General features: G+C 40.9%; 1 protein-coding gene across 1 annotated transcript in view; it reads right to left on the bottom strand.

The window, feature by feature from the left end:
• Positions 1-14,708, bottom strand: part of SKP2 (S-phase kinase associated protein 2) — a 31,322-nt gene that overhangs the window by 11,206 nt on the left and 5,408 nt on the right. The window contains exons 3-7 of the mRNA XM_037799415.1: positions 8,097-8,208; positions 5,409-5,552; positions 4,001-4,135; positions 2,641-2,739; positions 1,197-1,327 (exon numbers count right to left, since the gene is read on the bottom strand). Coding sequence (XP_037655343.1) covers positions 1,197-1,327; positions 2,641-2,739; positions 4,001-4,135; positions 5,409-5,552; positions 8,097-8,208 — 621 coding nt within the window. The remainder of the gene's footprint in view (positions 1-1,196; positions 1,328-2,640; positions 2,740-4,000; positions 4,136-5,408; positions 5,553-8,096; positions 8,209-14,708) is intronic.

The following is a 14,708-nucleotide window of genomic DNA, read 5'->3' as shown; positions in this document are numbered from 1 at the left end:
TTATCTGGAAATGCAGGCATTTGGAAATGGCAGGAATCCCAAGCATGGATAAAGAACTCAAATCCCTGGCCACTCACAAGAATCTAGCCAGTATTTTCTACAACCTGATACATCTTACAAGGAACAAATCATGTCCTGGAGAAGTAGTTTTCAAATAGTACTTCAATTTTAAGAAGATATATTCTGCAAATGTTTGATTCAAACCTTTTTAAGTATAAAAAAGCTATAATAAACAAACACCTACATTCAATTGTGGTAATTCACCAATATCAAAACACCAAGAAAGGGTTAATGTGCTGTAATGTCACCAGCTTTTGTGCAGAAACACAGGTTGAATGCTAGCCTGAGATGGCAAGATGAAGCTGTTAAAAAAATTTTTGTCATTTGAACCACTTAGCATTGCAAACCAAAATTTTTTTCAATTTTATACAAACAAACCAAAGCATAATTGAATGTTAAGGAGTACAAAGACTGCAACTATTACTACCTCTGAATTCAAATGCCTGTGTTCAGCTAAACAGCTTGGATTCTTTTAGCTTAGATTTCTAATAAGTAAAACACAAAGAAAAATCACCATTTCAATGAGAAACCCTGTTATAAAGATATGCTGTAAGTTCGATCTTATCTTTATAACAGGGTTTCTCAACCTCAGGATTACTGACATTTTGGACCAGATAATTCTTTGTTGTGGGGGACCATCTTGCGCATTATAGGATGTATAGCAGCATCCCTGGCTTCTAGATGCCAGTAGCACCACCACAGCCATGACAATCAAAAATGTCTCCGGACATTGTCAAATGTCCCCTTGGGGGCAAAATTGCTCCTGTTTGAGAACCACTGCTTAATTCTACCCAAATACAGCATTTATCTATTCTTATATTGGGGTTTTGCTTGAGAACTTAGTTGACAGAAAAGGTTCTTCTGCTGAAAAATAAATGTGTTAAAGATGAAAGGGTTTCTACTTCCGGATCCTGGATTCAAATCCTGAACCCCCTGGCCAGCTGTCTGCCTTTAACTAACCTTTCTGATCAAGGGTTACATCATCTGAAAAGTAGCTAGTGCCACTTTTAACACATGTGCTAGAGTAAAGGAGACAGCTTAATGTAGAGCAACACTTAGAAGACACTCCGTAAGTCAAATCTATTACTGCTGTAGGTGTTATTAAGGCTCTAGGAGTCCAGACCCGTCACTTTTACCTGATCTCTGTAGGTTCTTTCGGTAGCCGCTAAGATTCAGCTGGGTGATGGTCTCTGAAACATGGGCCACAGCAACTTGTACGTGCTTTTCAGTGAAGTCATAACACCAAGAGAGGTTCAGCTCATCCAATCTGCACACAAGAGGGGCAACAAGTAAAGCATGAAACCACCGCACAGGAACAAATTCTCCAGGAAATGATTCCTTTCTTAAAGAGGGCCCTAAAATAAAGAAAGAGGGTGTATCACTTTATCACATGGACCTGGCAGGAACCAGCTAGAAGCACTGCCTAAAATTGCAAAGAAAATACAAAGCTATAGATTGCTCACTATTTTATGAGCTACCTTTGCTCACCTGAAACGGCCTTCCTTCTTCTTGTCATGCTCTCCTACCCCAGTTTGGCCCTGAAAATTGCCAGGGGATATGAACAGAGGCCTTAGTGAACACTGCCGCCTACTGGCAACAGAGAAAAGCACTCTCCTCTGCTCTGCCAGCACAAACCTTGTTCCTGGTCCAGAGCTAGAAACTTCCAGCCTCTATGTTTTCCTTCTCAAACCACCCAGGCAAGTTTAGCAAACAATCACATAGACTGAGCCATCATCGGAGACGTTATAAATAAACTGATGGATTATATTGGGGGTTTCTTAATAAAGAATGGTTCACACAGCAAAAAGCTACTTCATCTAATTCTGCCTCTGTTAACTTAGCAAAAGAGGGCTTCAAAGGCAACATCCTGGCATTGCTGACTAATGCATATTTTATCTCGTTGATAACATTTTTTTATCCAAAACCAATCTACTTTCAACAGATCATTAATGAGACAGAGGTACAATGCTGTACCACAGAGACCAAAGAATCTTAAAAAAAGAACAGAAAACACACAGACACACATAGTATCATGTCTTCTGTAAATCATGTCCCCTCCACACTTAGTAATACCTGTAACTCTATAGCCTTTATTTATGTCTTAACTTTACTACATAATAGAAAGGAGATGTTTCGAATGGAGTCACCCAAATGTATGGTTTATATTTGCAATGTACCAATGTCAATAAAAAACTGTAAGTTAGGTGTTCAAATATTGTTTGGCAGGGAGAGGAGAGGACCTGACTGTGTGGTCAAGTGTAAACAGATTTCTGTCAACCATACTGCTCAAAGATACATGACTCCATTTTCCTCATCTTTAACACTAACAACAAAAAAGGATCATTATACAAGCATTCCTTGCAGTCTAAATCAATTGGCTCCTGAGTTTAGACAGAAACTTTGGAGGGCAAAGGATAGTGCATTATCCAAATCTATTCGGTTCTCAAGTTTTGGATGGAGTTGCAAGAACTTGGCTAGTTAGGAAACAGCTCATGAAATGTGTCCAATTCTATTTGGATGTGAGGAATAGCTGTTCATTTGATGCAACAGCTCTATAATCAAGTCTCAAGTCTTTCCCACCTGGAACAGCTGCTTAGCAGAGTCATCAGGGCAGATTCAGTGAATCCGGAACACCCACAAAGGTTTAGTCGTACTAAATTTGAGTTCTGCGCGAGATTACTGGAAAATGAAAAAAATGTCAGAGAAATACCAATAAGACATTCTTATTCGATCAGCAAGCATTCAGAGGAAAGCAGGCTAGTGAAGTCATTAACTGCACAGGTTTTGGAGTCAGGATGAAGTGAGTTTAAACCATGTCTCATGAGCTGTATGACACTGAGCAAAGTGAGCCTCAGTTTCCACATCTGTGAAATGGCAATAATGGTACCTTCTTGGTAGGGTTGTTAAGATTAAATGATATAATGTAATAAAGGATTTAGCCCGGTGCCTGACACAGAGTAAGTGCTCAAGAAACATCAGTCAATGTACATTTTAAATTAAAATTTAAAAAAGGAATGCAATAAACATTTCTATTTTTTCCCATAATTGGAATTGACTTACAGGCAAACTTCTTATAAAGTCAACAGATTCTTTCAATTAAATGTCTCTCAATATGCCTTTTCCTCTACATTCCCAAACTCCCCATGTTAGTGAAACTCAAGTGCTTAACAGCAAGATTTCAGGAGTCATACTATATTGCCAGTATCAATATTTCGGTTCTGCCACTTATTAGCTGAGTGACCTTGGATAAGTTATTTGCCTCTCTGTACCTCAGTTTCCTCAACAGCTTCCTAAATGGCCTCGTTTCTTCCATGTCTGACTGATCTCCACAGTGCCTAGTCTCAATTTTCTAAATTTCAACTCTGACATGTTCCTTCCATTCTAGAAACCATTCATTCTCTTCACCATCCTTCCCTCAAAGAGTCCAGGCTTCTTACAGTGTGGTGTAACCCCATGTTCCACAATTCCCAACTACTTAAAGAGTTTAGAAGCATGCAGGTAGCTTCACCTGAGCTGCTGCTTCCCCTGCCCTATCACGTGGAGATGTCCTACCCAAACATCTTCAGTACTCCAAGTAAGAGTCACTTCCTTTGGGAAGGCTGCCCTCCCTAAATCTAGTTAGCTCACTGTCCATGTTGCCACATATCCACCAATGCATTTAACACACTGCAGTATCATCATCTGTCTCTCTAAAGTATGAGGCAGGTACCATGCCTTGTTTATCCTTTTCTCTCTAGAACCTAGCATAGGGCCTCCGTATCATTAGCATTCAAACTTTAGTTGCCTACACGTGTCCTGGAAAGTTTTGCAGAAGATGGAGCAGTGGATATTTCTAGGTTCATCTGGATTAGGACTGAAGAGCACCCCAGTGATAGTCATGAAACAAACCCCCCCCTCACACCCAATTGCTTTTTGTAACATGCTCCTGGCTACCACTCACTTGACAATGGGATCTGAAAGCTGTAGACCTTCCAGGCTTAGATTCTGCAACTTGAAGCACTGAGACAGAATACCATGGAGAGTGGTCACATTTATTACAGAGTTTGACAAGTCCATGTGCTGTACACGAAAAGTGCTAAACACAGAAGAGAAAAAAAAAAGAGGCTCTGTCATATGGCTCATGCAAGGACATCCAGATCAAATCTGCCCCCTTCTTCCTGCCCAAATGAGCAGCCAATGACAAACAAGAAAATTCCTGCTAGCTAATTCCCATTCTCATTCATTTCAAAATTCAAGAGTTTAGTCCAGTGCAGATGTTGCAGCCAATAGAGTCCCAATGAGATTAATTAGTGGGTGTCATGAGCATAAGCTGGATGTTGGTGACAAGCAGACTGAACCTATGACAACTGGTTTCTGGCTAGGGGAGTGGGTGAATGGCAGTGGCATTTACTAAAACAGGGAAGACAGTGCAAGAGCAGGTTTTAAAGAGAGGCTGAATTTAATTTTAGATATGCTAATAATAGAGGTACTCGGAGCAAATTCAGGTGCAGAAGTTTTTAGGTAGTTAGAAATAGGAGTTTGTTTGCATAGGTGTGGGTGGGCAGGTCACAGCTTGCTCAAAGACTACATGTGAATCAAGAAAAGAAAGCAGCCAGGGACAGACCTTGGAGTGAAGTAAAGGAAAGCACACGTGTGAAGGAGCCGGAGAAGGTGCAGCCACAGGAGTAGGATAAAAACCAGGGGAGGCGTGCCATGTGACTAAGGAAAGAAGGAAAAAAGTACTAGTGTCAGAATATATAGGTTTTATCCTTCGTTCTGCTGTTTTAGCTTATTTTTCTGTTCAGTATCTAGTTATTCTAACCAAGTATGACGTGGCACTAAACCATAAGGCAAAACTATCAGCAACAGAGAAATACAGGCTTAGGACGGCTCTTTTTCCAAAATATTCTACAAAACAAACAAAATCAGGGCATTTTTTTTTCATGCTGCAAATGTGTCAACAACAGGATCACAAAACCAAAGCCACGAAATAGGAAGAGTCCTCTCACATTTGTATTTATCAGAAATGGGCAACAGGGATATAGGCAGCCTTGCATCTATGAGGGCTATGCTTGGCTCCTGCTTCGTGGCCTCATGTTCCCCATTTGCTGAAGCCCCGACATAAGAAGCTAAATGTGCATCTTTGACCCTGGGAAGAGGACAACAGTAATTCTGAGTTAAAATGGGAATGCTGTCATTGTACCACATTTCAATACCAAGACCATACAAGCAAAATATGCGATTAACACCTCACACTGTACAGGTAGCTTACCACAGGTGGAGAGGCCAGAAATGGAAACAAAGAAGGTTTGACCTGTTTTCCATCTCAAAATTCAAAAATAAGTCTTTTTGGGGGATTTTCTTTTTACCTGAAATGCTCAATTAATGGTTGGTCCATAAATGACCGTGGGCAGCGGAAGGCAATCACCCCTCGAGACAGCAACCGTCCAATCACATCAGGGTGTAGATTTTTACCTGTGAGGTCTAAGGTCTGCCACAGAGATTCATCAAACCTGGAAAAGAGGAGGTGCTCGGTTTGGTAGCTTGTCACACTGCACACTGGAGGCCTCCCTCAACAATAGAACTGGAAAGGACATAGCTGCTAAATCCTCTTGAAGCAAAAGCTGAAGGAGCCTTTGTTTTTAAGTTGACTATACAATCAGCTATGATATTTTTAAGGCACTATTGAATATTTCTTGATCATATCATGGAGAGGTTTCCATCTTTTTCTTTATATACACACATATATTTCCAATTTCAAAGGTTCAATTCAATTTGAAAAATTTTTTAATGATTGTTCAAATCACTTAATTTATTAATAATAGGTGGGTAGATTCAAAGTAGCCTAAATAATAATGCCTTTTTTATTAAGCATCAGGTTACCACAATTATCATAAGTAACATGTAAGTAAAATTAAAGGAAAGAAAGTAAGTGCTATTTTATTATATTTGGCTATCATGGACATACACTAGGAATGTGTGTTTTTCCTGTTCCTTTGTTTTATTTTATCCGGAAATGTTTTTTTTTTTTTATTTTTCATTTTTTGATAAATAAAGTTAATATATATATTATATACTTCTAAGTATTATATATAATATATATATATATTCATGTATGAACTAAAGTGAAAGAAAGAGGGAAAAATATTTCTTAAAAGATTGTGCTTCTTAAGCAAAAGGCAGGTCCCAAAAATGTAACAAACAGTACAAAAAGGGGACTTTAATATTCCTAGTTGAATTCAATTATAAAAAAGAAAACAAGAAATATAATCACATGAGGGAACATTTTAAATGCTTACATGTACTAGACTAGAATTTTCATTTTTACTATTACATGAAATAGGTGGTCCACTGGCCAGGGTTTTGAAATACTTTTGTCTTAAAGAAATTGTCGGTGTGTGATTTGAACTCCATTATTTAAAAGGCAGGACTGCAGATAACCTGATCTTAAGAGAACAGAGAGCACTGGCATCTTTCTCTTGCTCAGACTAGAATCCATCCTGGCTTCTGAGAAAATGACACCAGAACAGCATCACTCTGGTGTCTCGAATCTGACGCTGAATGTTTCCTCTTGCAAGGAGGTAAAACTACAGCTGACCTAGCATTCAGTAACAATCTGGGAAATATTTTGGAAAATTCACCTTCCCAAATAACAGAAATCATTTTTTAGCATAGGCAGGAGGAAGGACTCAGGAGCTACCTGAAGCTGAAGCCCAACACAACTAGATGTGATGTCACAGTTAAGGCTGTGGAGTCAGCCAGACCTCAGATTCCTGCTTTACGGCTTCTTAGCTCAGAACTGACTGTTCCTGACCCTGTGGTCCCATGTCCAAAACAGAGATGAGATGAACAATACCACCATTTTTAAGACTGTATGAGGGATAAAGTTGCTAATAGCACCCAGTACACAAGCAAGTGTTTCATAAATGTCAGTTATCACTTTTATGACAACTCAGATGAAGGTTAACAGCCTCTGCATGGAGAGGACACATTCACAGCTGGTTGCTTAGGTGGGATAAGTGAAACGTGCACACCACTTGCTCCAGCATGCCAGGTATGCGAGCCTCTCTGTAGCTTTTCTGAGGCCACAGCCCAGCCTTGTATATCGTCTTATTGCCAGCACATCCTTGAAGGGAAGGGGCTCTGCTGTCTCACAAAGGGACCCTAAGTATGCTGAGAGAATCCCCTGAAGACATAAATGTTGGGCCATCTCCTGGAGACATCTGCGTATGCTGAGGAACGAGACAAATGGCCTTTAAACAGAAAGCCAAGAATAGCCTCAGGGATTAGACTGGAACGCATGAAGAAGAGTGGAGACGGGGAAAAAGTTCAAACTGAAAAGCTAAGACTTTTCTTGCTTCGGGCCTGTTAGTACCTACCCAGCTCACCAAGGCTTTGCATTTGCAGCTCTCATTCCACACCTGGAAAGTGTTGCCAAAGAACCAGCACAAACATCAACAAATGTTGGCTACCATGTGCTGAACACTGCCATGAGCCAGGCACAGCACCAGCGTCTTTCCATGTCATCCTCATTATGGGCCCGGACTGAAGGTAACATCATCCCCATTTTATAGATGGGGACACTGAGGCCCAGAAGCATTAAGTAACTCCCTCGGGTCACACAGAGCTTAAGTGGAAGAGGCTACGTTCACACCACTCGGGTCTAACACCAAAGCCCCATGTTCTCTTTCCCCAGCAGACTCACTGCCCAGCTTATGTGGTATGAGGAATGGCTATTTCTTAATGCATCCCTATAACTCCCTTCACTCTTAGCACACTGTCTGGTCCATAGTCAGCATACAATAAATATGTGCTAAACTGAATACAGGGAAAGGAGGTTTTCAGAAATGGGGCAAAATTTACGCCTCCAGGAGACTCCTCTCTTCCACTGTGAAATGAAGATAGTAATTATTAATAAAAAATATGAAGCTATCTAATTTGCTTTATGCGTCTATATTTGTGTTGGTTTTTAATCTCACTAGAACTAAAAATGAATAAATCAAGACCTCCCCCTTCTCCTTCCACCTCCTAAGCCAAAAGGGATGAAAAATACTTACGCTAGGCTATACCATCTCTTACACACACCAGAGACTTTCAGGAGATCAGGGAGGCATAAACAGGAAAAGATCCCCAAGAGCAGCTCATCTGGAAGGGCATCCCATGAAACACCTTTGAGGGAAACAAAAGTACATTTTCCCATCATTATTCTGTTAGCTTTATCAAGTCCACTGAGTGCTTTCATGTAGGATATACAACATTTAGATTTAAAATAGATGTTAACACTAAATTACTCAATCTCACATTTTTTCTTCAATTGAGCCTACCATCTAGGTCCTCTGAAGTGAGCACCATACTTTTTTCAGCAAATAAGGAAAGAGAGGATCAAGAATACATTAATATCATTCTTTTCTTCAGCTCCAGCCAGCCAGTCTTAGGAAAAGACTACATTAGCTGTGGTTCGGAGCAAGTTCCCATCCTCAAGGATCACACAACAATGTCTAAGATGCTGTGATGCTTTGGGTTGCTAAGGAATGACTGGTTTCTCTCTGAAGTGGACTCAGTAGCAGCTTTCTCAAGAAGTGACCTTATTTAAAAAGTAAATGAACCCCCCTCCGTCTTCTTTCAAGTTTACAGAAAGCACATGAAGTCCATTTTCCTAAAAGAGTAATACCAAAAGGGTGCTCATTTATGAATTTCATGGAAATTTACTGACCACCTGCTATGGTGCCAGGTATTGTTTTAGGGGTTGGGAAAAGCAGTAAACCAAGACAAAATCCCTTACTTCCACAGAGCCTGCATTCTAGTGAGGGGAAACAGATGACACACATAAAAATAAGTAAACTGCAAGATATATTAAAATCGTATTAGTGCTATGCAGAAAAAATATGCAAGGCAAGAAGAAGATGGGGAGTACCAGGGGGAGGAGGGTTGGGATTAGAATTTTGAACAAAGTGATGGAGATCATTAAGCAAAGGCTTGAACAAAGTGAGGAAAGGAGTCCATGAGTCTCTGGGGCATGTTCTAGTTGCAGGGAACAGCATGTCTGTTTTGAGGAACAGCAAGGAGGCCAGTGCTTAAGAGCAGAGTGAGCAAGGCAGGTGACAGGAGATAAGAGGGGCCCAGTTATGCATGGCTTTCTACATCATGATAAGGTCTTAGGCTTTGGCTTTGACTATGAATGCGATGAGGAGTCACTAGAGGATTCGGCATAGGAATGGCGCAATCTAACTTTAGCTTTTAAAGGATCACTCCAGCTGCTGGGTTCAGAAGAGTCTGGAGCAGGGAAAAGGTGGACACAGGAAAATCAGTTTCCTTTGTCTTATAATAGCAATAAGGAAACAGCAATTCTGCAAGTATTAAATCCTTGCATATGATTATAGAGAATATGCCCATAAGATCAGAATAATATGACAATGGCTAAGATGCAAACAAGTGTATTAAAGAAATACAGAAAGAGTGGTTGGATTAATTAGTTCAATAGCTGTCTTCCCAGCCTCAATCTACCTCCAATCAAACTTCTAAGCCAATTCTAGTGATATCTGCTCCCCCTTTCCATTTAAAAGGTACCATTATTTTCTGGATGTGTATACGATACCAGACTCTGGGCAGCAGGTTTGAGGATACAACAAGATGCATATCAGGGAGATTAATATAAACACAGCAGTTGCTGCCTCTACAACAGTATTCCTGCACATTCTTTCCAAAACGCCATGTCCTTCTCTCAATTAGAATCCTTCCATGTTGCCCTCCAAATAGCCTAAAACTCACACTGCTTCAAGTGACTTTCAAAGCTTTCACGCCAGGATCTAACCCATTTTTCTAAGTTCCTTATCTAGAAATGTGCTTCAGCCATTGGAACTATTTATAATTCTTAGACTGAGTCATTCTACGTCACATGTCAATGCCCCTGTACATGCTGTGCCCTCTACCAACTGCTATTAATTTAGTTAATTTAAAACCAAATTGTTATTAAAGACCCAGCCCCTCCCTAAGGCCTCATTTGACAGTACTGAGGACAGGTCATTTATTTTACCATAATTTCATTATTTACTTAGGCATCTGTCTAGGTACCCACTAGGCCATGAATTCTTGAGAATAAGGACCTGACTTTTTTTTCTTTTTTTTTTTTTACAAGCTTTGTTTCCCCGGGGCCTAGCACAGTGGCTGATACATTTATCCATTCATATATTTCTTGACTATATATTGTCAAGGTGGGTACTGACATCTAACACAATATCTGGTATATTTGCCCATTCATGTGTTTGTTGAAAATGTACTATATGCTGGGGTCTGTGCTTGGTTCTAGGGATACAAAGATAAACAAAGATTACCTCTCTCTCTATCCTTAAAGGACAAAAATAAAGGATTGAGGAGCAGAAAACTAGGAGTATAGAGATGAAGGCAGATCATCCATGTCAACCCTGGACCACAACCTGGTGAAGCAGCTGGAAATTACACAGAGGATCCTCTGTCACCACTTCAAAGCTCCTCCAAGACCAGCATGGCAGGGATGGAGGGTCTCAAATCTGGTACCTGCCCAGCTCCCCACTTTGGAGAAAAGTTAATGGCTAGTCTTTTCACAAGTTTTTCTGCTATTAATTCTTCCTAAATCTCTGACCCCTACTGCCTCTGATATATGCAGAACAGACTCCAGAATTTTATTTGGCAAAAAAAACCACAAAAAACCACTGCATATTATTTAGTTATTTCAAATTAATATTTTGAGATTTTGCTATGATCAGCAAAGGCAATGCTGACACTAGAAGGTTGGCCTCCAACAAATTTGAGAAGTACCAGACTGAGGTAGAAGCACAGCTTCCACTGGAATACTGGCTATGCTGCCCCCAAGTACTTGAACTTGGGCAAGTTACTGTCATCTGCCGGAAAAGGAATAAAAGACTTGCCTTTCAGTGTTTTTCAATGGGAACATTAAATAATCTATGAGAAAAGATTAAACAACACAATATAGAGTAAAACTTTCCTTTTTGCTTCTTGCCTCTATTCCTCAAGTTTCCCCACTAAATTTGCACATTTTTGTTTTGTGACAACCTTTTCTTTTCAATGCTACTCTGAAGTTTCACGTACATGAAAGCAATCAAGATCTGAGTAGGCTTTGGGCAAGAGATGCGTGGTGTGATTTACCAAAACCCATAACTGCCTCTATCTAAGTCTGGGTTCCTCCAGAAGCATATCCTGAGATAAGGATCTGAATGCAAGTAGTTTATTTTGGAAGTGATCCCAGTTAAGAGTGGAAAGAAGCAGACAAGAAAGACATGAAAGTGAAGGAAGCTAATTCAGAGTCTGTTAATAAGCAAGTTATCTCTGGGCAACTGGAGCTCAAATCTTCTGGGAACTCCAGGAGACTTACAGAATCTGTCCCAGAGTTGTCCCAGAAGGACACAGATACTGGGGTATTGATCCGTCAACTGCTGTCAGCCACTGATGAGGGGCTCCTGTGAGGGGGCAGGATATTAACTCTCCAGCATTCCAGCCTGCCTCACATCGAGTACCCAGAGAAATACCTCAAGCATAGAGTCACATCTGTGTTCAGGAGAAAACCCTTGGCATGTGAGAGAATGGTGAACTTCCAGGGGCTACTGAAGGGACACCTACAGTGACCCCTAAAGATAGTGGGGAAAATAAATTAGGGAAGCTTGTTGTGAGATGCAAGGAGGAGGAACAAATTAATGTCTCCTTTTTTTATTGGGAAGGCATAATAAATAAGAAAAGCAAAATAAGATATGCAACTAAAATGTTAGGAGAAAAATTTGATATAGCTATGAAAGTAAAGGCGACTAAACCCAGGCAACAAAGACATGCAAGTAAGATAACTGTTCTAGTTTGCTAATGCTGCTGGAATGCAAAACACCAGAAATGGATTGGCATTGATAAAAGGGGGTTTATTTGATTACACAGTTACAGTCTTAAGGCCATGAAGTGTCCAAGGTGACACATCAGCAATCGGGTACCTTCACTGGAGGATGGCCAATGGCATCTGGAAAACCTCTGTTAGCTGGGAAGGCATGTGGCTGGCATCTGCTCCAAGTTCTGGTTTCAAAATGGCTTTCTCCAAGGATGTTCCTCACTAGGCTTCAGCTCCTCAAAAATGTCACTCTTAGCTGCTCTTGGGGCGTTTGCCCTCTCTTAGCTTCTCCAGAGCAAAAGTCTGCTTTCAAAGGCCGTCTCCAAAACGTCTCTGTAAGCTGAAGCTCCTCTCTCAGTTCCAATGCATTCTTCAAAGTGTCCCTTTTGGCTGTAGCTCCTCTTCAAAATGTCACTCTCAGCTGCACTGAGTTCCTTCTGTTTGTCAGCTCATTTATATGGCTCCAGTGATTTAATTTAGACCCACCCTGAATGGGTGGGGTAACACCTCCATGGAAATTATCCAATCAGAGTCATCACCCACAGTTGGGTGGGGCGCATCTCCACAGAAACACTCAAAGAATTACAATCTAATTAACACTGATACGTCTGCCCACACAAGATTACATCAAAGATAATGGTGTTTTGGGGGACATAATACATTCAAACTGGCACAGTAACAGTCCACAGTTACGAGGGCTTTGCACTGCAATGTCTATCTTCACCTGCCCAACCCCTACTCATCCTTCTGATACCACTTCCTCAGAGCACCCCCAGGCCACCACCACACCCCCGTGCTCAGATTTGCTCATCTGGCACCTAGCACAATGCCAAGCACATAACAGGCACTCAATAAACACTTGCTAAATGTATTATACTTTTACTTTCCCTCATGCAAACTGTGAATGTGCTAATTCTGTATTTGTGTAACTGGTTAACCTCTGCTAACCAATTAACTCATGCCCAGTGCCTAGGACAGAGATGGGCAAGATACTTCACAAAGGAATAAATAACTGACACCCAGAGAAGAATGCCAGCTTTATTTTATATACAGGTAAGATTCTTGGCATCTCAGGACCTAATTTTCCTCATCTGTAAAATGAGGAGATTGGCCTGTGATTCCCTCTTTTGACAAACATTTCCTGGTTCCTAACTACTGCACTAGAGCTGGGAGCTTGGCATAAGCCACAGCCCCTGCTCAGGGGCCTCACTGGGAGACAATTAACAAACACACAAATTAACAATTCTAACTGGTGTTTACTGAAAGTTCTAAAAAGTTTCAAGCACTTATCAAAGCACACTGACTCAAATCTTTCTATCAACTTGTGCACCAAGTACTAACTATTATGGTAATATCCCCATTTTATAGACCAGGAAATTTGTCTTAGTGGGATTTAATAATCTCACTAAGGCAATAACAACTGTAAGTGGCAGAGCCAAGAGGCAAACTTGGATCTGTTTGTTTCCAGACTCCCATGCCCCAAGATGAAGGCTCAGAAGTATCAAGCAGTGGATGTTTGAAAGTTTGCCAGGGTGGCAGAGGGCACTGAGGTGGTGGTACAGAATATGCAAAAGAATACACAGCACGGATGGTATACAGAGGGGATGAGGCTGAAGAGGACAACCCAGGTGACAAAGATGATGTCTTTTATCAGGACATGAGTAGTTCTGGAGGTGTGTGTGTCATGGAGTGAGAAATGGGCCTCAAGAGAAGATGCAATTATGACAAAAGGGATAAGGTCATACAACTAGCCAGTGACAGAGTGGGAACTCAAACCCAGGGTTAACTCCAAATCATGACATCTTTCTATCCTATGATGCTCTAAGATTCTCCTCCATTGTGAGTGCTTACTTATTCTAAAAGTTTAGACAAGGTGAGGATTAAACTTGACTTGCTGTGCAAAAAGAAATCAATCAGGGATAGGGAGTGGTAGAAAGAGGGAGTAAAATAAAGATACTGAGAGATTACGATGGATTCAACACCAAACAGGAGTAAAGCCAAGGAAAGGCACAGCCTCGGCGAGCGGCCAAATATCCATGGATGGCTCCACTGAGCCATCCACAGGATGACATGGATTCTAGCCCTGGGCGGACAGGCCATACCTAAAAGTGGCTGCTGTCCCAGCAGATGGGACAGTACTTTGTTTTCACATAGCTGCTCTAGTGGCTGGTATCCAGGCCTGTGATACGGTAAATCTAATTTTACTTGCCATATTTAATGTCCAAAACAACAGCCGTGTTTCCTGAGATTCTCCACTGTTGACTTGTCTGTTTGCCTAGAGCATATGGAAAATTCAGGGGAAGGTTTTTCCTCCACTTGTGTCTTCTAAACCCACCAAGGCTACACACCAACCCCAGGCATTAAAGAATATAATTATCCAGTCTTCAACTACATGACCATCCATTAAACATACTTCAGAGCCATGAAAGGGTGAAATCTGGTCAGATTAGCAAACCTGAAAGTTACCACCTTTAGCCACCACCTTTCCCACTTTCTCCTAAGGTACACATCCAGCTTTCCACTTCTGTAATCTCATCATCTCCCAGGCTTGTCACACTCCTCTGGAAAGAATGGCTTGGTGAAGAGTTTTCTATGCATCAGATCTTCTCGGTATAGTGACTCATCTTACTTGATATATTTATTTCTCAATATCAGCAACACTCAGATTCAAACTGAAAAGCCAAATTATCTTCATTGGAACCAAAATTCTGACTTTTGAAAGTGCTCCTCTTAAGTATACACGATCAAATTATAATTGGAGGATAAGCAGCCATCAGTGCTCAAATGTTAGGGGCTTTTTTTTTTT

The sequence above is a fragment of the Choloepus didactylus genome, chromosome 11 (genome assembly GCF_015220235.1).
Source record: "Choloepus didactylus isolate mChoDid1 chromosome 11, mChoDid1.pri, whole genome shotgun sequence".
Classification (NCBI taxonomy): Eukaryota; Metazoa; Chordata; class Mammalia; order Pilosa; family Megalonychidae; genus Choloepus; species Choloepus didactylus.
The sequence above is the reverse complement of the archived record's forward strand: the minus strand, read 5'-3'. Positions and strand labels throughout refer to the sequence as shown.